Genomic DNA, 27,383 nt, shown 5'->3' with positions numbered 1-27,383 from the left:
AAAATGGGAAGAAGGTTAGAGGAGGGAAAAGGGAAAAGGAGAGAGAGGAAAAGGGTCAGGAGAGAGGAATAGGGGAATGGGAGAAGGGAAAAGGTTAAGAGAAGGAATGAGTAAAGGCATAATAGAGATGGGGAGAGGGATAAAGGAGGGAAAAGGGAAAAGGGTGATAAAAGAAGAGAAAGGGGAAAAGGAACAGAGGAAAAACTGGAAAAGGAGGAAGGAAAAACTGGAGAAGGAAAAGAGACAAAGTGGGAAAAGGTGGAAGGAAAAACTTGGAAGAAAAATGAAATGGGCGACTGGAAAGAAAAGAAGAAAAAGTGGACCGGGAAAAGGGAAAAGGAAAGGGACACGGGGGAGGAAATAAAGGAGAGGAGAAAGGAAAAGAAAGAGAGGGAAAGGTATGGTATAGGAGGCTGAGGAAGAAGACTTGGAGGAGGTATAAAGGGCTAAGGAGGAGGAGGAAGAACAGGAAAAAAAGGCTTATTTCAAGAGATAATGATTAAGAGTTGTCATTGTTGTTGTTGCTGGTGGTGGTAGCGGGTAAGCATTCATTCATCAGAAGAGCTACGAGTCTCCATATCCGTGTAAAGAAATAATGATAATGATAATAATAATAATAATAATAATAATAATAATAATAATAATAGTAATAATAATAACAATAATATACCGTAGTTTATTGGTGTGTGTGTGTGTGTGTGTGTGTGTGTGTGTGTGTGTGTGTGTGTGTGTGTGTGTGTGTGTGTGTGTGTGAACGCGGCCATTTCCCTCACATAATTGAGGCTTATTCAATTATTTATTACAACTGTGGTGGCAAATTGTCCATATTAGGGGATGTGAATGTGAGTAATGTTATACACACACACACACACACATTTACACTATGTGTGCAAGCGTAAGCGTTTGTTTGTTGTTTGTGTGTGTGTGTGTGTGTGTGTGTGTGTGTGTGTGTGTGTGTGTGTGTGTGTGTGTGTGTGTGTGTGTGTGTGTGTGTGTGTGTGTGTGTGTGTGTGAACGAGAGCGCAAAATGGTACATTGATTTTAATTTTCGCAGTTAGAGGATGTAAATTAATACGTACTGCAATATATATATATATATATATATATATATATATATATATATATATATATATATATATATATATAGAGAGAGAGAGAGAGAGAGAGAGAGAGAGAGAGAGAGAGAGAGAGAGAGAGAGAGAGAGAGAGAGAGAGAGAGAGAGAGAGAGAGAGAGAGAGATATGGGTGACAAATATGTTAAACAAACAAAAGGTGGTGGGGGGGTAGGGGCGGGAGGGGAGCGGGTGCGCGAGGGAGCGGGTGAGGGAGAGACTGAGCGAGTGACACGTGGAGGAGTGAGGGGAGAGTGACGAGGTGTGAGCTTTTGATAATATCTGCCCCCTCTGCCGCCTCCTTCCTCCTTCCATCACCCCTTCCCCCCTCGTCCTCGCCCCCCTCCCCCCCGCTGAAGAGGCTAAACACGGGAGGCTAAAAAAGGAAGCTATGTACAGACACAATGGAGTCAGTCACATCTTTGGGCTCCTCTTTGGTCGCTTCCCGGACCCTTCCGCTAAGAGGATGGAATATACACACTTTTCTCATTCCTCTTACGGCTAACACTACATACATACATACATACATACATACGTACAGTGATCTAGTCCTGGAAGTAACAGTGTATATATAGAATATTTTCTATAGTTTATATACGTGTATACTTGTTCATTGCTTCACTTTCACTACACGACTGTTTGTTTATACAAGTCACACACAGGGCGAGAGTCTGGCGCCCCGCCCCGCGCCTGCTCTCCACTAATTGATACGAAGAGTTTTGATTCACCTGAGCGGCTCCTCGGCTCCGCCTCCACCGCCGCGCCGCCGCTTCGCTTTAATGAGGCTGAGCTTCCCTTCAAGAGCGATGTGTTTGCGGCGCCATTCACGCCGCCCGCCGCCGCGCCACTCCAGCGGCGTCTTGGTGACTCTTGACGCCCCCGCCGCCGCCCGCACTCCACCCGCGAACTCATCAAAACTTCGCTAACGCGTTGCTCGCGGGTACATATCATATATATATATATATATATATATATATATATATATATATATATATATATATATATATATATATATATATATATATATCTATATATATATACATGACAGCCTGCATACATACACTCACGCCTGCAGGCAACCTCATCTAAATACAGTTCATGATATGTATATTGTGTACAATGACTTGGTGACAGTATAGTAGTATGTATCCTCGGTTGAGTCTCGCCTGCATGCCACACTCGGAGCCACCAGGCGGCGGCGGCGGGACCTGTGCCTGGCTGGCGCCCCGCGGCCAGGCGGCGAGGCGCGGCGGCAGGGGTCACCAAGGGTACAAGGAGGAAGGACAAGTGGAGACGATAAAAACATTACAGAGAAAGAAGACAATGAGTCGTATCACGAGCTTATAACAACAATGTACAGCGACAGGGTAGTAGTACTCGGGCACAGCGTAGCGCCGCGGGATATTCAGAGCTTACAGTATTTACTCCTCCCCTCATGCGAGCCTCCTCCTCCTCCTCTACAGCTAAATCTTCTTCCTCCCTCATCTCCTCCTCCCCTTTCTCCCATCCTCCCCTTCTCCTCCTCCGCTTCCAACTTCTGATGTCAGATATTTTGATATTTCATGCGTGTGTGTGTGTGTGTGTGTGTGTGTGTGTGTGTGTGTGTGTGTGTGTGTGTGTGTGTGTGTGTGTGTGTGTGTGTGTGTGTGTGTGTTTCTGGGGAATGAAACAAGGACAAGGTCACAAAGTAAATGAAATAAAAAAAGGAAAACGGAAGTAGGAGCAGAAGAAGGAGAAAGAGGAGGAGGAGGAGGAGGAGGAGGAGGAGGAGGAGGAGGAGGTGGAGAATGAGGATTCATACCGTATCTCTTACTCATTATCGTATAACACACACACACGCACACACACACACACACACACACACACACACACACACATACACACACACACACACACATTGGAATACGTCAGTAACATACAATCTTAAAAAGCATGAATAAAATCAATAATACCAACAGCATCCACAATAATAATGATAATAATAATAATAATAATAATAATAATAATAATAATAATAATAATAATAATAATGATAAAACTGTAGCATCTTTTTTAACAACACCATCAATATACTTCATCATTTTTCTTTTAATCCTCTTTCTGTTCTCTTTTCTCTTCTCTTTTCAACCTCCATCACTTTTTCCTTAACGCCACAATCACCATCATCACTATCTTTATCACCATCACCATCACCACATTATACAATCCCTCACCATCACCACCGCCGTCACCAGCATCCTCTTCACCATCCGTCTTCATCCCTCCGCCACACACGTCCACACCGTCACGCTTCACCATATCTCACCATCACTGTCCCTCTCCGTCCCCGCCCCGACGAGAGCCATCTGGTGGAGCACCGACTACTTATCAACTAATGTGTGGCGGCGGCGGAGCGGGAGGAGGTGGAGGAGCGGGAGGAGGAGGAGGAGATGTTGGGGCGTGGAGGCTGCAGGAGCGGAGGAGATGCTTCCCTCATGTGTCATCTCCGGCTTCATCACGTCTGTAGAGGAGGAGGAGGAGGAGGAGGAGGAGGAGGAGGAGGAAGAGGAGGAGGAGGAGGTGTATTAGTAGAAAGTTAGAATTAAATCATTATTGAGAGGTGAGGGGAGAGAGAGAGAGAGAGAGAGAGAGAGAGAGATGGACAAACAGACAGACAAGAGATGAAACAGAGCACAGAATCATTAATTAACAATAACAACAAAATCTACACACACACACACACACACACACACACACACACACACAAACAACCAAACAAAACAATCCAAACAACTTAACACTATTATCTCTCTCTCTCTCTCTCTCTCTCTCTCTCTCTCGCACCCTCACCGTGGCCGCTGGGGGGGTGGGCGGACTGGGGGACTGGGGGGGAGCTGTCGTGCGAGTCGTCCACCAGTTTCTTGTCGTTGTCGTGGAGGTTGTGGAGGAGGTGGTGGTTGAGGTTGTGGTTGTGGGGGTGGTCGTCTTCCTTGTCGTGGCGGGGACTCTGCTCTTTCAGGTCTGGCGGAGACAAGCAGCGTGCGTCAGTCAGGGGGGGGGGGGGAGAGGGAAGGCAGGGGAGAGAAGCAGGTAGAAGTTGAGCAGGGGTGAAGCAGGGAGAAGGATGAGGAGAGCGTGAGGAGGAGGTGGAAGCAGAGAGAGAAGGATTGAGGCAGGAAGAGGGGAGGAAAAGGCAGAAGGGGGAGATTAGCGAGGGAAGCAGAAAGTAGGGTAGGGTAAGTAAGGAGATGGGGAGGAGGAGGGAAGGGAGGAGAGGGTAACCAACGAGAAGGGAAAGGAGTTGAGAAGCAAGAAGAGGGGGAGAAGGGGAGAAGGAGGGAGAAGGGGAGGAGGGGAGAGGCAAGGAGAGGTAATGCATAGGAAAGGGGAGCAGGGAAAAGAGAAAGAAAAGGGAAAAATGATAGTTAATGATGACAAAAAGGGGAATCAAGAGAGGGAGAGAGAGGAGAAGAGGGAAAGTAGAAGGGGAAATGAGGAAAGGAAAGGGTTAAGTAGGTGGTATGGGAGGTAATGAGTAAGAAAGGGGAGCAGGGAAATGCGAAAGAAAAGGGAAAAAAAGGGGAATAAAGAGAGAGTGAGAGGAGAAGAGGGAAAGAGAAAGGGGAAATGGGGAAGGAAAGGGGTAAGTAGGTGGTATGGGAGGTAATGAGTAGGAAAGGGGAGCAGGGAAATGCGAAGGAAAAGGGAAAAAAATGATAAAAAAGGGGAATAAAGAGAGGGAGGGAGAGAAGAGGGAAAGAGAAAGGGGAAATGGGAAAGTCAAGGAAAGGAAAAACTAACAGGGAACAAGGTTAACTAGAGAAGGCAAGGGTAGGAAAGGAGGAAGGGAGAGAAGGAACGAATATCACAGTAAGGGGAGAAGGGGAGAACAGGGGAAAGGGGAGGGAGGATATTATCAAGGCAAGGGGAGAAAGGGGGGAGTTAATGGATATAAATGTTAACAGATGAGGTAAGGAGGAAGAGGAGAAGGCAGGGATAAAAAAGGATAAACGGAAAGGGAAAAGGGACGGGAGAAAGGGAGGAAACAGGGGTGGGGAGGTAATGGGGAGGAAGAGGAAGGGGAGTGAGAAATAGCAGGAAGGGTTTCAGTGGGTAAGGTAAGGGAGGGGAAGCATGAAGGTAAGAGGTCTCAGGATAGGCAAGGAGACATAGGGAGAGGAAGGTGGGCGATAGGTAAGGATGTAGGGAGTTAAGGTGAGATGGGGTGGTTATGAAAAGGCAGGGGGAGGCATGAAGGGAGGCAGGGGAGATAGGTAAGTATGTAGGGAGTTAGGGTAAGATGGGGTAGTTATGAGAAGGCAGGGGAAGGCATGAAGGGAGGCAGGGGAGGTCTGCAGCAAAGGGGAGATAGGTAAGATGGGGATTGGGGAAGCAGATAGGAGGGGAGAAGAGGATAAAGGGAAGAGGAGAAGAGAGGAAATGACATACTTGTGATAAAGGAGGACAATGGGGAAAGCAGAAGAAGGGAAAAAGAAAGGAAGGTGCCAGAAAAAGATGTAATTATGACAAGGGGGAGGCAGGGAGCGCAAGGGAGGGAAACAGAAAAAAAGGGAGACAAAAAAGAAAGGGTTATGAAGGTGAAGGGGAGACGGGAAGGGCAAGGAGAGAAGGGAAAGGGAAGGGGAAAAGGGAGAGGTGATGATGAGGAAATTCTAAGCAGGTGGACGGGAAAGTTAAAGGGAAAGAAAAGAGATCAATTAAGAAGAAAGAGCAGAGAGGGGAGAAGGAAGGGGAGCAAAACGAGTTAAGAGGAATTAATAGAAGAGTCATAAGCAGGTATACGGAGGAGGAAAGCAGGCAAAGAAGCAGGAGACGTAAGGTGGAGTAAGAGGAAATAAGGATAAAGAGAGAGATAGAGAAAATGAAAGTGGATGATAAAGTAAAGGGAAAACAGGAAGAGGAAAAGAAAAAGGAGAAAAAAAGAGAGAGAGGAAGCGAAGGAATAACCAGGGTGATAAGAGATAGAGAGACAGGGAGACATTGAGAGATGGAGAGGGAGAGGAAGGGAGACAAAGATGCAGGGTGATAGCAACAAGTAGGGAGGCTTGGAGGGAAAGGGAGGGAGGGCGAAAGGGCGGCAGAGGAGGTAGATAAGTAGGGAGAGTCTCGTGAGCAGTGATATGTCGTCTCAGGTAAGTAGGTAGATAGGTCAGTGGTTAGGTAGACAGGTAGGTAGACAGGTAGCGAGGGAGGGAGGGAGGGAGTAAGGAGAAATGAAATGGAAATAGACACAGAGGTTGAACGAGAGAGAGAGAGAGAGAGAGAGAGAGAGAGAGAGAGAGAGAGAGAGAGAGAGAGAGAGAGAGAGAGAGAGAGAGAGAGAGAGAGAGAGAGAGAGAGAGAGAGAGAGAGAGAGAGAGAATCAAGATAATTAAAGAAAACAGAAAAAAAGATAAAAGAAAAGTGTAGATGGTGATGGAAGAGAAGGAAGAAAAGAAAGAAAAGGCGAAGGAAACGGAGGAAGAGAAACAGAGAGATGAGGAGGAATTAGTGTCAGAGGAGGAGGAGGAGGAGGAAGAGGAGGAGAAGAAAAATGGTTTACGAAAGGGAGGAGAAACAGAAGAATGAATGTAGAGAGAGAAGAAAAGAAAAAAAAATAAGAGAAAAAACCCAGAAAAGAGAAGAGATGGAGGAGGAAGAGGAGGATAAAGGGTAGTGGGTATAACAGTAGGGGAAGCAGTAGTAGTGTAGGGTAGGGGGGAGTAACGCGTAGGGGGAGCAGTAGAGGGCGGTAGCTGTAGGGGGCGTAGTAGTAGTAGTAGTAGTAGTAGCAGTGTGGTAGGGGGAGGTAGGTCCGAACTTATGTACTCCAGTCGTATGAATCAGTCAGTCAGCCAGCCAGCCAGTGAGCTCCACCCAGTCAAACGTGTTAAGTCTCTCTCTCTCTCTCTCTCTCTCTCTCTCTGAAACACACACATAACTTCCATCACATAATACTATTCGGTACAAATACATCATCATAATCCCCTCTCTCTCTCTCCGGAGCACTCACCTTCGTTTTTGGAATTTCCGCTTCGGATTTCCTTGGCCTTAGGGGGAATGTAGATCTCTGTAACGAAAAGGGGAACGCTGATGAATAGAAAACGTGACAGGGGGCGTGAGGGCTGAAGGGGAGGCAAAGGAAAACGGTCAAGGCGAGTAGTCTATTGAAGGGGAAACTCTGCTACTGTGCCACGCCTCTATAAATCAATAGTAAGGGATGGTTAAGTACATATATATGCAAGGCAGTATAATAAAAGAGAATTAGATATAATGAAAGAATGCAGTGCACAAATTTGTTCCATAAAGTACCAAATGCCAATCCTGCGAAATAGCTCTTATTGCACCAGTGTGTTGAGCAACTCTTCTTCAACCTAGAAACATCAAAGAAAGTACAAAATGGACCTCGCTGCATGGTCGAAAATCACCTTGAGTCAAGTTAGCTTTTCTGCCTACGCGCTGAGCCGAGCATGGGTTTATAAGATAGCAATGCGCATTATTTAAACACCATTAATCAATATGAGTTTCAAAAAATCTTGAATCTCACGGTACAGAGCTTCTCACTTGGTTATCTGCCACTCCGTTATTGAGCCCAGGCACTATTTTTTTTTTTACAACAAAGGAGACAGCTCAAGGGCACAAAAAAAGGAAACAATAATATAAAAAAAAGCCCGGTACTTGCTGCTCCTAAAAAGAATCCAAAGAGATGGCCGAAAAAGAGGTCAATTTCGGAAGGAGAGGTGACCAGATACCCTCCTTTTGAAAGAGTTCTGCAGTATATATCTCGTTACTGGAATGTTTATGTGTCATTGTTCAACCAAAATTAATAACATGAGTTTCCAATGTTCTTCAAGCTGATAGCACCGTACTTGTTAACAATAGTATAGGAGCTAGTTACAAGACTGTTTGCCTTATTATCCAAACATTCTTCAAAATTATTTTTCACTGTTTTTCAAGCTGACAGTACAGTATATACATGGATATTTGTTGGTTGTAATGATTCCCTCTGATAAGACACTACTTTGGGGTATATTTCATGACAATACATAAAATTCTCATTGATTGCAAAGTTATCTCGGCTTAAAGTTCACCAAACATTGACTGTGATTTCTCATCTTTTTAAATGTCGCTCTGTACCTCACGGAAACAAGGTCCAGTGGATGCTTAACAAGGGTGGCATTAGAAGTCAAATTTATGGAAATCAATGCAGGTGAAAATTACGTATAAACAAAGTCATAGATCGATACAAACGAGAACATAAAAGAATGCAGTAAATGTATCAGTCCGGGTATACATGGAAACAAGCGTAATGAGACGGGTGAAGTAAATGCCGAGTGATGATTTGGCATGAACGTTGCAGACGGATGACAGAAAATAAAAGGAGCAAATGAAAGAATGGAGAATATGCATTACAATAATTAGAGGCATTAAAGGAGGTTAGATAAAAGTGCGATTAGAGGACTCAGTGATATTTGCTCGCGTCCAAGGTATTACGGAGCGCGACAACGGGTAATGGAAGAGAAATATTGATGAACGCGATGGAAAGTTTCTTCACGCGGGATTAAAAGGAACGTCAACACACACACACACACACACACACACACACACACGCAAATCAACAAACAAACAAATGACAGCTTGAGAGAGAGAGAGAGAGAGAGAGAGAGAGAGAGAGAGAGAGAGAGAGAGAGAGAGAGAGAGAGAGAGAGAGAGAGAGAGAGAGAGAGAGAGAGAGAGAGAGACGGACCGAGACAGGAAGGAAGTCTTAAACTGAGAAATTAAACCAAGTCGTTCTGTCCTTCCTCGGCCGTTTCCCTCTCTGTCTCTCTACACACACACACACACACACACACACACACACACACACACGGCCGGGCTCGCAACATGCTAGATTAGTAATAACTCGCTCTGAATCCAAGACCTTTGTTTCAAGTTTCTCTATCAAGTCCTCTCCGTATGGCTGGCGGGACAGGGGTGACAGAGAGAGCGAGAGCGAGAGAGAGAGAGAGAGAGAGAGAGAGAGAGAGAGAGAGAGAGAGAGAGAGAGAGAGAGAGAGAGAGAGAGAGAGAGGGTTACTATAATAATAATCACAGTTGGATGCATAGTAAACTTAAGCTCTCCTGTTTCTGTCTATGTGTTTTAACTTTTCCTCCACGAACAGTTAAACCAACAAGCCGTCTCTCACTTCTTTTTGCTATTCCTTCCTTTACTAAAAATCTTCTCTTCCTTTCGTAATAGTCTGCCTCTTCTTTATTTCCATTCCTTCCTTCTTTCCTTAGTTTTCTTTTTATTTTTGTTTTTCTTGTTCTTCTTTTTCCTCTTCTGATTTCCTTTCCTCCATTTCTCCTTCCTTAGTTTTCCTTTTCTCCTTCTTCGTCTTCTTGTTCTTCTTCCTCTTCTTCATTTCTTTCTCCTTCCCTCTCCTTATTTACTTCTTTACTTTTCTCTTTTTTCTTGTCTTCTTGTTCTTCTTCCGCTTCTAACTTCCTCTCCTTTCTTTCCTTAGTTTTCTCTTTCTCCTTCTTCGTCTTCTTGTTTTTCTTGTTCTTCTTCCTCTCCTTTATTTCTCCTTCCTTCCTTATTTACTTCCAAACTTTTCTCTTTCTTCTTTTCTTCTTGTTCTTCTTCCTCTTCTAACTTTCTCTCCTTCATTTCTCCTTCTCTTAGTTCTCATTCTTACTCTCTCCATCCTCCTCTTCTCCTTCTTACTTCCTCTCCTTAAGCTCCCCTTCCCTCTCCTTCATCTTATTCACACCCTCACCCTCGCTACCCTCTTCCTCTCCCTTCCCCATTCTCTTCATTAAATGCCAAAGCCCATCCCTTCAAGTTTAGCTCCCCTTCATTCCTCCTCTCCCCCCCCCTCAACCTTCACCTTCCCTTAGTGATATCGATTGCAGAAGCACCTCCAGACACGCACACCTGAGAGGGAAGGTGGACAGGTGTAAGGGAAAGGTGAGGGAGAAGGGAAAGTGAAGGTGGGCTGTGCTGGAGGAGGATAAAGGGAGGATAAGGTGGAAGAGAAAGGGAAGTAAGGATAAGAAAAGAAAACGGATTGCAGAGAAACTGGAGGATGAGAGGTACGAGGGGAAAGTATGAATGAAAAAGAAAGAGCTGAAGAGGAACTGGAAGAGGAAGTTGTGAAAATGAAAGTTAAGGAAAGCAAAGGATAAAAAGAAAAGAGGAAAGATTACCCAAGAAAAAAAAGTGATAGGTACAGGGATTGAGAGGAAGGGAGGGAAAGAAACATAAGCTGAGAGGGGGAAAAGGAAAAGGGATATGGTGGTGGAGGGCAATCATGGGGAGAGAGAGAAAAGGGTACTGAAGACGAGGGAGGAGAAATGTGGGTGGAGAGGGGAGAGTGAAGTGGAAGGAAGCAGAAGGGAGAGAGATGGAAGAAAGATGAAGGAAGGAGGTGATCTGAGGGCAAGCAAGGTGTGTCAAGATGAAGGAAAGGCAGGGGATGGAGGATGGATTGAAGGGAAGGAGAAGGGTGGGGAGGGGAACGAAGGGAAGGCAGAGGATGAACTGAAGGAAAGGAAGAGGAGGTAGGGGATGTACAGGACGAGGTTGGGAAGGGGAAGGGAAGGGAGGCAAGGGATGGATCGAAGGGAAGGGGAAGAGATGGAGAGGGGAAGGAAGGAGAGGCAGGGAAGGGAAGGGAAAGGATAGAGAGGGGAAGAAAGGAGGCAGGGAAGAGAAGGGGATGGAAGGAGAGGGGGAAGGAAGGGGAGGCAGGGAAGGGAACGGGAAGGATGAAGAGGGGAAGAGAAGGGAACTATGGAGAGGGAAAGAGAGGACAGGCAGGGAAGGGAAGGGGAAGGAAAGGGGGTAGAGAGGGGAGACAGGGAAGGGAAGTGGAAGGATGGAGAGGGGAAGAGAGGAGAGGCAGGGAAGGGAAGGGGAAGGGTAGAAAGGGGAAGAGAGGGGAGGCAGGGAAGGGAAGGGGAAGAGTGTGGAGGGAAATCACTAGGCTGGAGTGGGTCTGTAATTTGGGCGGCGCGGGGCTGTCACCTGGTCCTCAGCGCCACCTTGTCATAATTATAGGCAGGTGAGAAATGATGGCCGCCCTTCCCTCCCCTACCTGCCTGCCTCTTGCATACCTGTCTTCTTGTTCTTGTTCTTCTTGTTCATTTTCTTCGTTATTGTTATTGGTATCTTTCCCTCTTGTAGTTATATCATTTTCTTGTTCTTCTTCATCGTTTTCATTTTTATTGTTGTTGTTATTTTTATTTTTATTATTATTATATTTCTCTTGTTCTTGTTATTTTTTGTTCTTCTTTTTCATTCATCATTATTATAATTTCTTTTTAATTATTATCATCCTCTTTTCTTGTTCTTCTTGTTTCCTCTTCTTCCTCATTATTATTACAATCAACTTTTTTTTAGCATTACAGTTCTATTTTCTTCTTCTTTTTCTTCTTCTTCCTCCTTTATGCCTTTCTTAACACCACGAATGGAGGAAAAAACAATTAAAAGAGGAGAGCAGGGGGAAAAACATTGAGAGGGACACCGAAGAAAGGGAGAGAAAGGGAGACAGAAGGGAGAGGGAGGGAAGGGAGAGGAGAGGTGGGAAGGAAAGGGACTGAGGGAGTGGAGGGGAGAGAGGAGAGAGGGAGGGAAGGGAGAGGAGAGGTGGGAAGGAAAGGAACAGAAGGAGTGGGAGGGGAGAGGTACAGAATGGGAGACAGGAGAGAGGAAGGAGAAGGGTAGGAAAGGGAGAGAGAGGGACGGGGAGGGAAGGGAGAGGGAGGAGGAGGGGAGGGCAGGAGAGAAGTGATTTAAAGAGAAGGGGAAGGAGAAAAAAAAAGAAAAGGGGAGGAAAGGAGATGATATAGAACACTCACCTGTGGCTTCGCAAATTAAAGGTTCATGAAGGTGGTCGTAATTTTTTGCAGCCCTCCTCCTCCTCTTCCTCCTCCTCCTCCTCCTCCTCCTCCTGCTATTGCTTCTACTTATTCTCCTCCCTCTTTCTCCTCCATTCCATTTTTTCTGCTTCTTCTTCTTTTTCTTCTTCCTTCGCCTCCTACTATTCCTCTTCCTGCTATGGTTTTTGGTTTGCTTCTCCTCCTCCTCCTCCTCCTCCCGCTCTTCTTCTTCTTCCCTCTCCTCCTCTTCCTTCTCTTCCTATCCTTCAATCCTAACCTCCAATTTCTTCTCATATTTCTCTTTCTTCTATCCTCTCTCTCCTCCTCTTCTTCGTCCTCTTCCACCCCCACCACCCACCATCACCACCGAAGACAGTAACATCACGGCCATAGGTCTCAGATTACCACCGCTCCTAGTGAGGCGTGGAAGGGGAGGAGTGGAGGGACGGAAGGGGAAGGGGCAAGGGAATGGGAAGGGAAGGGTAGGTTGACACGTCTCCCTGTATACTAGAATGGGACATGTAACAGAATATACGAGAAAAAAAAAATCCCCCCCATCTCACTTCCTCTTCCATCAATAAAATATGGAATGGAAGGGGAAGAAATGGGGGAGAGTGGTGTGAAGAGGAGGAGGAGGAGAAAAAGGAGAGAGGAAGGAGCAGAAACAATAAAAGGAGAAACAGAAAGGAAGAGTTGATGGAGAGAAAGAGGAAGAAGAGAAGGGGGGAAACTGAGAGCAATAGAAGGGAAGGGAATAAGAAGATAAGGAAGGAAGAAATGGAGAGAAACGCAAGGAGAGGTGAAAGGGAAAGGGAGGAGGGAGAGAGAGAGGAAAGACTAGCTGGATGGAAGAGAGAGAGAGAGAGAGAGAGAGAGAGAGAGAGAGAGAGAGAGAGAGAGAGAGAGAGAGAGAGAGAGAGAGAGAGAGAGAGAGAGAGAGAGAGAGAGAGACATGTTAATATTAATGGTAGTAGTAGGGTAGTAGTAGTGGTAGTAGTAGTAGTAGTAGTAGTAGTAGTAGTAGTAGTAGTAGTAGTAGTAGTAGTAGTAGTAGTAGTAGTAGTAATAGTAGTAGTAGTAATAGTAGTAGTAGTAGTAGTAGTAGTAGTAGTAGTAATAGTAGTAGTAGTAGTAGTAGTAGTAGTAGTAGTAGTAGTAGTAGTAGTAGTAGTAGCATACAAGATATTCCCTTCACACACACTAAAAAAAAAAATCTAAGTATAAGTTTTCTTTCTTTCAGGTGACACCTTAATTATAACCAACGAGACTTTCACACCTGAGTCAACAACCTCTCTCTCTCTCCCTCTCCCTCTCCCTCTCTCTCTCTCTCTCATGGAGGAGTGTGAGGGAGGAGACCTTGTTGACCTTCTCCATGGCAGGTTAATGAGAGGTGAGGAGAGGCAGCATAGGTGGAGGTGAATGCCGCTAGTGTGAGGAGGTGTGTGAGTGTGTGCTGCGAGGAGAATGAGGAGGAGGAGGAGGAGGAGGAGGAGAAGGACAAAGAATAAGAGGAGGAAAGAAAGGTTAGGAGAAAGGAAAAATTTAAGGAGAAAAAGTGGAGGAATGGAGAGAGAGGGAAAGAGGAAGATGGAAGGATGAATTTGAGTAGAAGGAAGAATAAAGAAAGGGAGGTAGGGAGTAGAAGGAAGGGAGAAGGAAAGAAGTGTAAGGGAAGAAGGGTGGGAGAGAGGAGGGTGCGAGGGAGAATGAGAGGGAGAGTGGAGAAAGAGAGAATGAAAGGAGGAAGGGTGAAAGGAAGACGGGAGGAAGGAAATGGATATGAGAAGGAAGAGGAAAGGAAGGGAGGAAGGGAGGGTTGGAGGAAGGAAGGAAGGGAGGGAGGGAAGAATGACGCAGTGATTAGTATTGTATGATCTCTCTCTCTCTCTCTCTCTCTCTGTGTGTGTGTGTGTGTGTGTGTGTGTGTGTGTGTGTGTGTGTGTGTGTGTGTGTGTATGAGTGTACTTAACCAAACTATTTAATAAACATACAAAAAAAAAAGAACAAATTAAACAAGCAAGTAGACAACTTCACAATCGACTCTAAAGACTTCAACAACAGCGACAAGAACAACACTCCCCATCTATAACAAATTTTACCCTAGTGAGGTTTGGGCAGGACAGGGAAGAGCAAAGTAATTCAGTTCAGGGTAAGGGAGGGTATGGAAAGGTAAGGTGAGGTATTGAAGGTTAGGGTAAGGTATGGAAGGGTGGGGTAAGGTAGGGCAGTGTAGGGTAGGGTAGTCTATAAGAGGGTAGGGTATGAGAGGATAGGGAAGGGAAGGATATAAAAAGGTAGGGTAGGGATGATTAACCAATATTTTGAGTCATTCCTTACCTGCATCTCACACTCCTCTGCAGCTTGCATGTTTTACCCTATGTAGACTTAGGTAGGATTAGGTTAGGTTAGGTTAGGTTAGGTTAGATCATATTAGGTTAGGTTAGGTTAGGTTAGGTTAGGTTAGATCATATAAGGTTAGCTTAGGTTAGGTTAGGTTAGGTTAGGTTAGATCATATTAGGTTAGCTTAGGTTAGACCATCTTCTCGTCCAGCCCTCGCCGACTCACCGTTCAGCTTGATGTCGCCCTCCGTCTCGCCCAGGGAGTTCTTGGCGACGCACTGGTAGGTCGTGTTGTCGTCGCGCGAAAAGTTGAAGATGGTGAGCTTCATGTGGATGGAGTAGAGCGTCTCGATGGTCTCCGAGCGGTACTTCTCCGAGTTGAGGATCATCATGCCCTTCCCCACCCAGTAACTGATGGCCTGGGGGAGGAGGGAGGGGGCGTGAGGGGGGGGGTGAATGAAAGTGAGGGTGGGGGGGTGAGGGAGCGAAGGATGGAGGTAAGGATTGGCGTGAGGGAAAGGGAGAGATAGAAAGTTACTGGTGGTTTACATAGGTGTTGAGAGCACACAAGCGTCTGTTTTGTAAATAGAAGAAAAAAATAGCACAAAAATGATGAGTTTTTGTATTAGTAAACATTAAGGTGGACAAGGCGACTGAATTTGCTTTTGAATGCTTTTTAATTTATCCTCTTGCACTGAACACCTGGAGGCGGGAGCTTATTCCATTTTCGCACAAAAACGTTGGTGAAAGAAAATTTAATGGAGTCTTAATTCGTAAACTCTTAGGTTTTGCGCCATTACTTTCCATTTGCGACGAACCACTGATCATATACAATTCGGATAATCCACATTCATAAAGCAATTAATTATTTTGAAACACTCGATCAGCTCCCTTAAGAGAAAACACTACAACACATAACACTTTTTCATTAAGTTTGTTGCGTCAGGAAAATACCATCTTGGCTGCCATACAACGATGTCCTTGCATGGCGGGCAGACCAAATGTGTTCCTCTGTTTGTACTCAAGTGAAGTCTGAGTAAACTGATGTTGTGGTGGTATTACATCTTTAATTATTAGATGAGAGAGAGAGAGAGAGAGAGAGAGAGAGAGAGAGAGAGAGAGAGAGAGAGAGAGAGAGAGAGCATAATGGCAAGAGGAATGTTTGTGTTGAGGGAGAACCAATCACGTGACAGAGCGTGGGAGAAAACAGGGCGTGAACCAGGCGGAGGAGGAGGAGGAGGAGGAGGAGGAGGAGGAGAAGATGACGGTGCTGGAGGATGTAACGGAGAAAAGAAGAAGAAGAAGAAGTAGAAGCAATGGAGAAAACGATAATGGTAAAAATTTTAATAATAATAATAATAATGATAATAATAATGATGATGATGATGATGATGATAGCAACAAAAAGGATCACGAAAAACAAGAGGAAAAGAGGCAAAATAAGAATGAAAAAGAAGTATTAGAAAAGATAAATGAGGATGAGAAACAAACAAAAAAACAGAACAAACAGAAAAGAAAGACAAATTAAATAAACACCGGTCAAGCAGGAAAGAGGAAGAAGCTAAGAGGTAAGAAGAGGGAAAGGAAGAAGGAAGACAGCTGGCGTAGAAGAAGGGAAGAGGAGGAGGAGGAACATGAGAGGGGAGAATGCATCAGAATGTTTTGTCAGAGGGTAACGATTGTGTGGGAGTGGTTTGCTTTGAGGGAGAGGGGAGCAGAGGGGAGAGAAGGGGAGCAGAGGGGAGAGAAGGAAAGGGGACACTGCACTGGACGAGGGGAGATGAAAGAGGAGGAGGAGGAGGAGGAGGAGGAGGAGGAGGAGGAGGAGGAGAAAGTGTAAAATGAAAAGAAAATGGACAAGGTTGTGGATGAAGAGGAAGAGAAGGAGGAGGAGGAGGACAAAGGAAAGAAGGAAGAGGAGGAGGAGGAGGACAAAGGAAAGAAGGAAGAGGAGGAGGAAGAGAGGAAACGCTTGAAAAAGGAAAATATGAACCATAGAACAACAAGGAGGAGGGGAAGAAAAGGAAGAATAGGAAAGAGAAAAGGAAACAAAGAGAAACGAAAGAAATGAAAGAAAAGATTAAACAACAGACAACAGAAGAAATGAACAGAGACAGAGAAAGGAAGGAAACAAAAGATAGAGAAAAGAGAAAACAGATACCGCCAAAAAGAAGAAGAAAGAAAGAAAACAATAATGAAAATACGAAAAAATGACAGAAGAAAAAATGAACAGAGACAGAAAAGGGAAGAAAAAAAAATAACAGGCCAAAGACAGAGGAAAAGGAGACCAGAAAAAAAGAACAAGAAGGAAAGGAAACGATAATGGAAAGACAAAAACCACAGAGACAAGAATACAATGACCAAGAGTAAAGAAAAACCCTCCCCTCCCACACCCACCCACCCACACACACACACTCCCAGACACAGACAAGCGGGAAAGGAGACAGTAATGAAAATACCAAAACAGAGACGAGATGACTAAGGGACAAAACAGACCCCTCACACACACACACACACGCACCTTGGGGAACGCCTCCACGAAGCACTCTATGGTCACGTTGTCGCCCGTGGGAACACCGACCAGCTGATTGGGTACGTGAATCTGCGGCGGGACTGGGGGAGGAAAACAGTGAGGGTGTGAGTATTTAAGTAACTAAGGTAATTGTGTAAGTAGGTAGGTAAGTGAATAAGTAAATGAGCATGTAAGTAGGTAAGTGAGTAAGGGGATAAGTATGTAAGTAGGTGAGTTAGTATGTAAATAAGTAGGTGACAAGCTATATAAGTGAATCACGTTGGTGGGTGGGTAAGTATTAATCTAAGTGACGATGTAAGTAAAACGGAGATTAAGTAAGTGAGTAAGTCGGCTAAAAAATAACATAAATAATCAAATAAGTAGTTAAGTGAGTCAATAAGTACTAATCTAAGTGACGAAGTAATTAAAACGGAAATTCAGTGAGTGAGTAAGTCGGCTAAAAAGTAACATAAATAATCAAATAAGTAGTTAAGTGAGTCAATAAGTACTAATCTAAGTGACGAAGTAATTAAAACGGAAATTCAGTGAGTAAGTCGGATAAAAAGGAACAACTAATCAAATAAGTCCCCTCAGTGATCCCAAGACTCTATTCACACTCAACACAATAACAACAGCCAACGGAATCCTCCCCCAAATAAACATATAAGTCCCTTCAATGATCCCAAGACTCTATTCACACTCAACACAATAAGAACAGCCAACGGAATCCTCCCCCAAATAATCATATAAGTCCCTTCAATGATCCCAAGACTATTCACACCCAACACAATAACAACAGCCAACGGAATCCTCCCCCAAATAAACATATAAGTCCCTTCAATAACCCCAAGACTATTCGCACCCAACACAACAACAACAGTCGACGGTGAAACAGAATCCCCCCCCACACTCACACTCCACGTCCAAGGTGATGCGTTTGCTGACGGAGGGCGGCACACCGTTAGAGGCGATACACAGGTAGGCGCCCATGTGTGTCCGGCTCACCTGGCGGAGGGCGAGGGTCGGCCCGTTGTGCACCTCCTCTGTGGGGGGAGAGAGGGAGTGAGTGGGGTGGTTAGTGAGAGGGAGAACGTGTGAAAGGTTGTTTAGCATTGCATCAGGGAGTGGGAGGAAAGTGAGAGGGAGGAGAGAGAGAGGAAGTCTGGTGATAAGAGAGAGGGAAAAGAGAGAGAAAGTGAAGGGTTGTTAAGTATGAAATTTGAGAGTGGAAGGAAATGCGAGAGGTTGTGTGAAGGGAAAGGAAGGGAGGACGAAAGAAAAGGAGAAAGGACGAAGAAAAGAGGGAAGAAAGGAATGAAGAAAGAAAAAAAAGCAAAGAAAAAAAGAACATTGGGAAGGAAAGGAAAGGAGAAAAGAAGGAAAGAAGGGAGGAAGAAAGGATTAAAGGAAGATAGGAAAGGAAGAAAACAAGAAGGAGCCAACTTTTCTACGCCATACGCTGCTCAGCTGTTTCAAGTTTGGCAATATTGTTTGTTGGGGGTGATATGACGAAAACTGTTACCGTGTGTGTGTGTGAGCGTGTGTGTGTGTGTGTGTGTGTGTGTGTGTGTGTGTGTGTGTGTGTGTGTGTGTGTGTGTGTGTGTGTTCAAGAAATGGTGTAACACGGTTTTTCCCTATTTTTACCCCAGAAGGAAAACTTTCTATTAGTAAAGCACTACGTCCTCTGGTCAGGTATTAGCGGCCTTCAAGTTGCATTGCCCGAATTTTCTGATTTTCATGTTTTCTTTTTTCAGAATGGTGGGAAACTGGCACCGATTTTTATTAAAGTTTATTGGAAGAGACCCATTACTTTTTTTATTACTGATGCTCCCCTTAACTCCCTCTCCCCCCACCCCCACACCTCTCCTTCCCCACCTCCCAATGCAAACCGAAACACAAGACCAATGAATGCACTTTAAGTTTTTCGCTGTTTGGCTTCTGCGTGCACTCAGGACACTTTGCTTTGGTGTGTTTTCTTCGGGTCTCAGCGTGAAGCACTTCTTGCCTTGCCGACCTGAACCTTTACCTGACCGCTGCAGATTAATGTTCAAAGGTTACAATGTATTTCCCGTCTCGGTCTTGGTGGTACGTTAACAGTTAGATATAGATATATAGATAGACATATAGATAGAAAGATAGCTGGGAATGATAGGCAAACAAGTAGACAGACTTACAGACATATACAGATGAAACAAAAACTCACACTGGAATAATAATAATAATAATAATAATAATAATAATAATAATAAAGAGGATTTGAGGTAGAGGAGTGACATAGGAGACGAGTATGGGTGAGGGTGTGCGTGGGAGGGGAGGACAGATTAGAGAGGCAAGGGGAGGGGGGAGGGGATGGAGAGGGGAATAGGGGAGAGGGGGGAAGGGGTGACACGGGGGGCAGGGTGTGTGGGGAGGAAAACAAGATAGAGTGAGAGTGGCGTGGAGATGGCGATTCGGTGTTTTTTGTGTATCTGTTGAATTGATACTTTTTGTTTTTTCCTTCCTCCCATCTTCCCTCCTCTCTCTCTCTCTCTCTCTCTCTCTCTCTCTCTCGTCTTACATTTTTAACTTTTACTCTTCTTGTATTTCCATCATTTTGCTGTTTTGTTGCGTTGTACCGTCTCCTTTCCCCTCTTTCCTCCTCCTGTATATCCGTCTCCTCTACCTCTATCTGTCTCCTTACATATCCCCGTCTTCTATCCTCGCTTTTCTTCAACCATTCTATCTATCTGTCTATCTGTCTACCTCCCTGCTACTGTCTCTCTTAAAACCTTACTTCCTTAGCCCTAATCTCCACTCATTCACCTGACCTGAGCCTAGTCCCATCTCTTAACATTCCCATCCCTTTTCTCCCCTTTCCCATCCCCCCCCATCCTTGTTTGAACCCCATTCCTTGTCCCTTCGTTCAAATAGCCCCTTCCTTATGTCCAGTCCCTTCCTCCAACACTACGATGTCTCTCTTTCTCACTCCTTTTAATGCCCCATCAAGGTTCACCCTGTCCCATCACCCACCACCCCCCCTGCCCCGCTCCCCGCCCCGCTCCCAACCCCCGTCCCATCCCGCCCCGCCCCTTCACTTCGTCTTAATCCATCGACGTAACAACTCGAAGACGAAAAGACACAGACTCGGTTTTTACGGTTAGTCTCTCTCTCTTATTTGGATCCTCTTTTACTCTTCTTTTTTCTTTTCATTCTTCTTCTTTTCTTTTTCTTGTTCTTCCTATTCTTTTCCCTTTCTCCTTCTTCTTCTTCTTCTTCTTCTTCTTCTTCTTCTTCTTCTTCTTCTCTTCCTCCTTCATCCTCTATTCACGCTCTCTTTGTCTTCCTAATCATCACACATTTAGGGGAAGTTGTCTGCGTCTGCCTGACTGGACTCTCTCTCTCTCTCTCTCACGTCCATCAGAAAGCAAGAAAGAACAGCAATAGACATTTTAGACACAAGACTAAAACAAAGAAAAAAAAAGAAAAAAAATATATTCATAGAGTTCGCTTGCTATCACAGGACACGACATCACTCCTCTTCCTCTTCTTCCTCCTCCTCCTCCTCCTCCTCCTCCTCTTCTCTTTCTTCTCATTTAGCTCCTCTCTTTCGTCCTCCTTTTTTTCCTCTAACTTCTCTTCTTTTTTTCTCCCCTTTTCCTCCTCTTTTTCTACCTCTCCTCCTCCTTCTTTTCTATTTTCTCTTCCTCCACTTTCTCCTCCTCCTCCTTTTCTTCTTTTTGCCTCTTCTTCCTTTTCTTCCTCCTTTGTCTTCTCTTTACTTCCTCTCTTTCCTTCTCCTCTTCCTCCTCCACCTCTCTATCTGTCCTTCCTTCTCTTAATTCTTCTCTCCTCTTCCTCCTCTTCTTCTCTTTGCGTCTTCTTCCTTTTCTTCCTCCTTTGTCTTCTCTATACTTCCTCTTCTTCCTCCTCGACCTCTCTCTCTGTTCCTTCCTTCTCTAAACTCTTCTCTCCTCCTCCACATCTCCTGGCCACCACAACCACCACCACCACACAGCTAGTAATGAAACAGGGGAAACACAACACGCCTGGGAAACAGAAGAAGAGGGAAAGAAACGATCATCGAGGCGGCCGTGTCAAACCTTCCATCTGTTTCAGCATTATGACCCGAGTTTTTCGCTCCGAGTCGCCGCCGCTGCTCGGAACGGGGCGACTCGATTTTACACGAGTTCTCGGTGATGCGCTGGGTATTTTGTCTCTTGTTTTGGGTGGGTCAAGGGAAAGGCGTGGCAAGGGCGGTGTAGAGAAAGGGGGAAGGGAAGAGGTAGAGAATGTGAAGGAGTGAGACAAGGAGTAGAAAAGAAAAACAATAGTGGTTGAAGGCATACTAAAAAGAGATTAGAGGAAGTTAAATACAATAAAATGGAGGGCCAGAGAGAGAGAGAGAGAGAGAGAGAGAGAGAGAGAGAGAGAGAGAGAGAGAGAGAGAGAGAGAGAGAGAAAAGGAAGGAGGTGCGATAAGGGAGGGAGAGAGGAGGAAGGGATATGAAATGACGTGTATTTCGAGAGAGGAAGAGGGAGAGAAAGGCGGAGAGACGAAAGAATGGAGAGAAGAATGGAGTGTGAGGGAGGAAGAAGAGGAAGAAAAAAAATCACTGATACGTGACGGTTGAGAGAGAGAGAGAGAGAGAGAGAGAGAGAGAGAGAGAGAGAGAGAGAGAGAGAGAGAGAGAGAGAGAGAGAGAAGGGGGGAGGGGGCAAAAGGACAGACACATAGAGATCACGTGTTGTGTGTATGTGTGTGTGTGTGTGTGTGTGTGTGTGTGTGTGTGTGTGTGTGTGTGTGTAGGTCAACTGCGATGAAAAACAGCTCTCCGTTGACAGCCACACAGCATATTAACATGTAAATTGATAAACACAAGGACCGCCACCCCCCCCCCCCTCAAAAAAAAAAAAAAGGAAACACACACACACACACACACACACACACACACACACACACACACACACACACACACACACACACGCTAATGAGAAAAGAAAAACATACATAGAAAGAAGGGAAACAGGCCAACTGACACATATATAATGGTCAAGGGGCGGGGGGGAGAGAGAGAGAGAGAGAGAGAGAGAGAGAGAGAGAGAGAGGGGGGGGGGGGACATGAAGGCCGGAAAGGGAGTGAAGGATGGGAGAGGAAAGGAAGGGAAGGAAGACGGGAGAAAGGAAGGGAGGATGGGCGAGAAGGAATGGAAGGAAGGAAGGGAGGAGGGAGGAAGGGAAGCAGGGTTGAATAGATGTGAAAGAGATAGATCGATAGATAAAGATAGATATAAAGAAAATCATAAAAAGGGAAATTAAAAAAGAACGAGATGAGAACAAAAGTAAAAAGGAAGGCGAAGAGTGCAAAGAAGAACGGGGAGAGGGGAGAGGATAAAGCGGAGAGAAGGGTAGTAGAGTGGGGAGGATAATGGATAGAGCTGGGGAGGGTATAGGAGAGAGAGGGGGGAAGGTTAAAGGGGGGAGGAGGGGAGTAAATGTCATCACGCTGCTTTTCATAATAAACACAACCCTATTAGTGTGTTTAATGCAAGGAGGTTACAGTGTTATAGTTCCCCTTTTAATACTTCTCCCCAACCCCTTTAAACCTTCTCCCTACACCCCGTTACTCTCTTCCTATCCCCTCCTCCCCCTCATGATATCTTTCCTACCCTCTCATTCTCCATTCCCTCATCCCTTGAATAACATCTCCCCTCCCCTCCCATTTCCTATCTCTTTCTCTCCTTCATGGTATCTCCTCTCCCCTTTCAATCCCATACTCTCCTCCCTTGAATAACATCTCCCCTCCCCTCCCATTTCCTATCCCTTTCTCCCCTTCACGGTATCTCCCCTCCCCTCTCAATCCCTATACCCTCCTCCCTTTCATGATATCTCCCCTCCCCTCTCAATCCCTATACCCTCCTCCCTTTCATGATATCTCCCCTCCCCTCTCAATCCCTATACCCTCCCCCTGCTTTCCCAATAACTGTAAAACTCCACTCATCTTAATCTCTTTCCCAACCATATTCCAACACACTCAGTCACTCTCAATGATTCCCCTCTCTCAGCCCTTACCCATCCAGCCCCTTCCTTATTTCCTTCTCTTCCTTTCTCCCCCTTCCAGCCTCCTGTTCCACTCTGCTATCATTAGGTCATGGGTAATTTTGAGACACAGTTGGCGTGAGTGGTTGGCGCGAGATGGGTTTGAAAAATGTGAATAAATACCTGTGTGCTGTTCCTATTGGTTAGCTCCTGTTCTGTTGTTTGTTGATGTTGTTATTATTATTATTATTATTATTATTATTATTATTATTATTATTATGTTGTTGTTGTTGTTGTTGTTGTTGTTGTTGCTGTTGTTGTTGTTACCTTTGCCTGCCTGCCTGATTCCTCCTCCTCCTCTTCCTCTTCTTCCTCCTCCTCCTCCTCTTTTTCTTCTTCTTTCTGCTTGATTTCTTTTTTTTTTGTATAATTTTGCGGGTTCCTTTTGCATTATCTTCTCTCTCTCTCTCTTCGCCTTCCATTTTATCCCTGTCATGTTCTCTTCCATTTCATTTCCCTTTATATATCTCTTCCTTCCCTTCCGCCTTTCTCTCTCTTCTTATTTCGTCTTATTCTCAATCTCTCTCTCTCTCTGTTTTCGTGTCTCTCTATTTGTGATTTCAGTATTTTTCTAACTGTTTGTCGTGAATAGTTCGTTTCCATTATGTCTCCCTTCCATTTTTCTTTAGTTTCCCTTTATTCTTTGCATTTTTATATCCAATTTCATCTATTACGAGTTTTCTTTGATTTATTCCTCTCCTCCTCCTCCTCCTCAACCTCCTTCCTTTTGCGCTGTCTCGCTCTCCTCTTTTCACGACTATCTCCCTTTTCCGTTTTCTTTCGGGTTCTCATTTTGCTTTCATATTTTCTTTTCTTTTTTTCTTGCTCTTAATCATTTTCCATCCTCTCTCCTCCTCTCCTCCATTGCTTGGGTCTCTTCCTCTTATTTTTCGACATCACTCCAATTCCAGTTGTTCGCTTCCTTCCGTTCTCATCCACCTCCTTCTTCTACTCCTTATCCTCCTCCTCCTCCTCTTCCTCTTCCTTTCCCTCTTACTCTTTCTCCTCCTGCTCCTCCTCTTCTAACGTTTCGCGATCACTCCAATTTCTGCCTCCTTCCCTCCTCCTCCTCCTCCTCTTCCTCCTCCTCCTCCTCGCCCTCTTCCTCCTCTTCTCCAATTCCTCTTCCTATGTCTAGCGATCACTCCAATTTCTGTATCCCCCCTCCTCTCCTCCTCCCCCCCCCCGCCCTGACACATTGACGGTTAGCCGGTGTGAATATTCTAGCTTTGTTTAACATCGACTGACAACTGTCCCGCGCACCTCGACAAAACAATTAGCTTAATTGCTTTTCTGTGTTTTGACAGGTAATTACACCTGAAAATAGAAACTGGCGATGTGCAGTAGGGGAAAAATATATATATACATACATGCGTTCATAATGGACACCGGGGAAAAAACTACATGTGTGTGTTTGTGTGTGTGTGTGTGTGTGTGTGTGTGTGTGTGTGTGTGTGTGTGTGTGTGTGTGTGTGTGTGTCACCGTTGTGAATATATATTTTTGTGTGTACCAAGTGGTGCCGAGGAAAAGGCGGGAAAACCAATTACAGGAGAGAGAGAGAGAGAGAGAGAGAGAGAGACTAACAGAGCCGGTATGAACCCGGCTGAAACACGCGTTTATGAGGTACGTGGCGCAAGGGTGACCAAATATATATGTATATGTATATATATATATATATATATATATATATATATATATATATATATATATATGTGTGTGTGTGTGTGTGTGTGTGTGTGTGTGTGTGTGTGTTTGTGTGTGTGCGCGCGAGAGCGTGCTCATTCTACTGTAGCCAGTGACCTTCTACGCCTGATCTAAAAATGGCTCTCAAGAGCAAGAAAGAACACAGTTGAAAATGTTCTAAAATATGACAGTTATTGGACGTCTATCTATCAAAGTTCAAATGTATGATGAAATGAGAAAAAAAATAGAGAGAATTTGAAAGATATAAAATAGATGTTTGAAGAAGAAAACGTCACACACACACACACACACACACACACACACACACACACACACGCCATACACCACCACCACCTCCAACATCCCGGCCACACCACACCACTAACCAAACGACCCCCCTCCCCCCACACTCCCCCGAAAAAAAAAAAAAAAAAAAAAAAAAAACAGCCACAACAACAAAACCAACAATTTGTGGAAGTGTATGAATGCAACGATGGAGCCTTAAACTACACCAGGGTATTACACACCAAAAATACAATACAGAATTACACAAAAACTACAACACGAAAATACACACAAAACTACAACAAAGAATTACATAAAAAGCTGCAACAAAGAACTACATTAAAATGCACACACACACACGTGGGTTAATGCGACCTTTAATTTGTGGCTGTAGGGTGAGGGAGGGAGGGGGGGGGGTGAAAGGGGTGAGGGAGGAAGGCAGAATGGAGTAGGGTGATAGTAAGGGATAGTAGGGGGGAGGAAGGGCAATGATTAAGTGGGGGAGGGAGGGGAGAAGGTTGGAGGATGAGGAAGGGGAAGAGGGGAGGGGACGAGGGAGAGTAAGGGTGGAGATTGAGGGTAGCCGAGGGAGAGGGCAGGCAAGTAGAGGAGAGTCGAGGGGTAAGGGTGGAGGGTGAGGAAGGTTACGGAAGACCAGGGTGAGAATTGAGGGAAAGTATAGGTAAACAGAAAGTAACGGGGTGGGGGTGGGGGTCGGGGGGCGTAGGGGGAGGGGGAGGGTTACCTGGCCTCAGCGAACACTTGCTTCTGAAAACTTACCGCCGCCTACCTACGCTATTATTTTTCCGGCCTTTGCTAATTGAGTTACATCGCGGCGGGGCGGTCACGAGGCTTATTGAATTTTCATATCGTTGGCGAAAGAAATATTTGGCGGGGACTCTGGTGTGTGTGTGTGTGTGTGTGTGTGTGTGTGTGTGTGTGTGTGTGTGTGTGTGTGTGTGTGTGTGTGTGTGTCGATATTAGAGTTTCATTGTATTACTGTTTTTTTTTTTTTTCCGCCTGCACGCTGCGTCGAGTATTGCAGGAAAATACTACTGGCGGGCGTCATGACCTGGGCGGCGTGCAGAGCTAATACGGAGAGACATATTTTTCGGTGCTTTTCCCGGCAGGAGGCGAGGCTGTCCTAATGCTGGGTGGGTGGGGGGTGGGTGGGGGGGGTAGGGGGGTGAGGAGTGGAGAAGGCAAGAGATATAATTTTCTGTCATCCTCTTCTTTGCTTAGGGGATTTCTTTTGTTGTTGTTGTTGTTGTTGTTGTTGTTGTTGTTGTTGTCGTTGTTACTGTTTTGTTTGTTTCTCAGTGCAGCAGATCCAGGTGGGTTCCCGTTTCTTATTCTTTTCTTTCTTTTTCCTTTTGGGTTTTGAGAGTATATGAACTTCTGGTCCGGTTGGCATTTTATATTTTCTTGGACGATCTTTTGCTGTCATGCTTTTTTTTAATATGAAAGCAGCAAATCCGTTTCTGCCGTTCTCTCTCTCTCTCTCTCTCTCTCTCTTCGGTGACGGGCATGTTATATTTTCTTGAGTGATCCTTTTTACTGTCATGTTTATTTATTTATATTTTGTTTATCTGAAAGCAGCAAATCTATTTCTGGCATTTTTCCCCTTTTTTCTCTCTCTCTTTTCCGTGACGATAAAAAAGAAACTTCCGCCAAACTTATTTTTCCTTGGGTGATCTTTTCCTGTCACTTGATTTTCCCTTGAGAATTAACGTCAGCGAGGCATCTCTTTCTGTTTTTGCGGAAACCAAAAGATCTTTATTTCCGCTATCGTTCCTTTTCTGCAGATCAATCAAGTTCGGCCATCTTTTCATCACATATATTTTGGGAGACATCTGTGTAGCTATTTCTGGCATTACTTCTTCTTTGAGAAAATACATATAATACGCCAATCTTTCTTCCTCTGAATACAATAGATCTATTTCTGTAATGCTTTCCTCTCTCTCGATACCGCATCTATCTCTGAAATCCTCACTTTTTAGGAACAATAGGTACGCTTATGTCATCTGTCCTTCGAGCATTGGTCTTTTACGACAATACATATAATACACCAATCTTTCTTCCTCTGAATACATTAGATCTATTTCTGTAATGCTTTCCTCTCTCTCGATACCGCATCTATCTTTGCAATGCTCGCTTTTTAGGAACAATAGGTACGCTTAAGTCATCTATCCTGCGAGCATTGGTCTCTTCCTGCCACTAAGTCACTTTTGATACACGAGCTATTCCTGCAATCATCCTTTTGTTTAGAGATGAGAGATCCGTTCCCGCCACCATTTTTTCCATTGGCACAACACGTCTATTTCTGCCGTCCTCTCTCCCTGAGTTCGCCGCGGCTGCGTGGGAGGGAAGGCAGCAAGTTCGTCATCATTAGCGGCCGTCGCGTTGCAGTTCCGCAGCCGCCAGGTCGTCAGAGGAACACCAGCTGAGACACAGCGCTAAGTAGGTCATTCACGCAGACAGGTTTAATTTAGGTCGGTATTTTTAGATGCCTCCGCCCCTCACACCAT

The 27,383-nt window shown here is 45.0% G+C and overlaps 1 protein-coding gene across 2 annotated transcripts in view; it reads right to left on the bottom strand.

Annotated features, from left to right (window-relative positions):
• Window positions 1-2,679: 2,679 nt before the first annotated feature.
• LOC126985008 (lachesin-like) overlaps window positions 2,680-27,383 on the bottom strand; it is a 153,980-nt gene continuing 129,276 nt past the window's right edge. The window contains exons 5-10 of one of the 2 annotated variants that reach the window (XM_050839236.1): window positions 17,724-17,852; window positions 16,819-16,910; window positions 14,524-14,716; window positions 7,105-7,161; window positions 3,942-4,112; window positions 2,680-3,612 (exon numbers count right to left, since the gene is read on the bottom strand). In XM_050839236.1, coding sequence (XP_050695193.1) covers window positions 3,473-3,612; window positions 3,942-4,112; window positions 7,105-7,161; window positions 14,524-14,716; window positions 16,819-16,910; window positions 17,724-17,852 — 782 coding nt within the window. In that variant the 3' untranslated portion in view covers window positions 2,680-3,472. The remainder of the gene's footprint in view (window positions 3,613-3,941; window positions 4,113-7,104; window positions 7,162-14,523; window positions 14,717-16,818; window positions 16,911-17,723; window positions 17,853-27,383) is intronic. The other variant, XM_050839237.1, reaches the window with a different exon arrangement.

The sequence above is a fragment of the Eriocheir sinensis genome, chromosome 58 (assembly GCF_024679095.1).
Source record: "Eriocheir sinensis breed Jianghai 21 chromosome 58, ASM2467909v1, whole genome shotgun sequence".
Taxonomy (NCBI): domain Eukaryota; kingdom Metazoa; phylum Arthropoda; class Malacostraca; order Decapoda; family Varunidae; genus Eriocheir; species Eriocheir sinensis.
The sequence above is the reverse complement of the archived record's forward strand: the minus strand, read 5'-3'. Positions and strand labels throughout refer to the sequence as shown.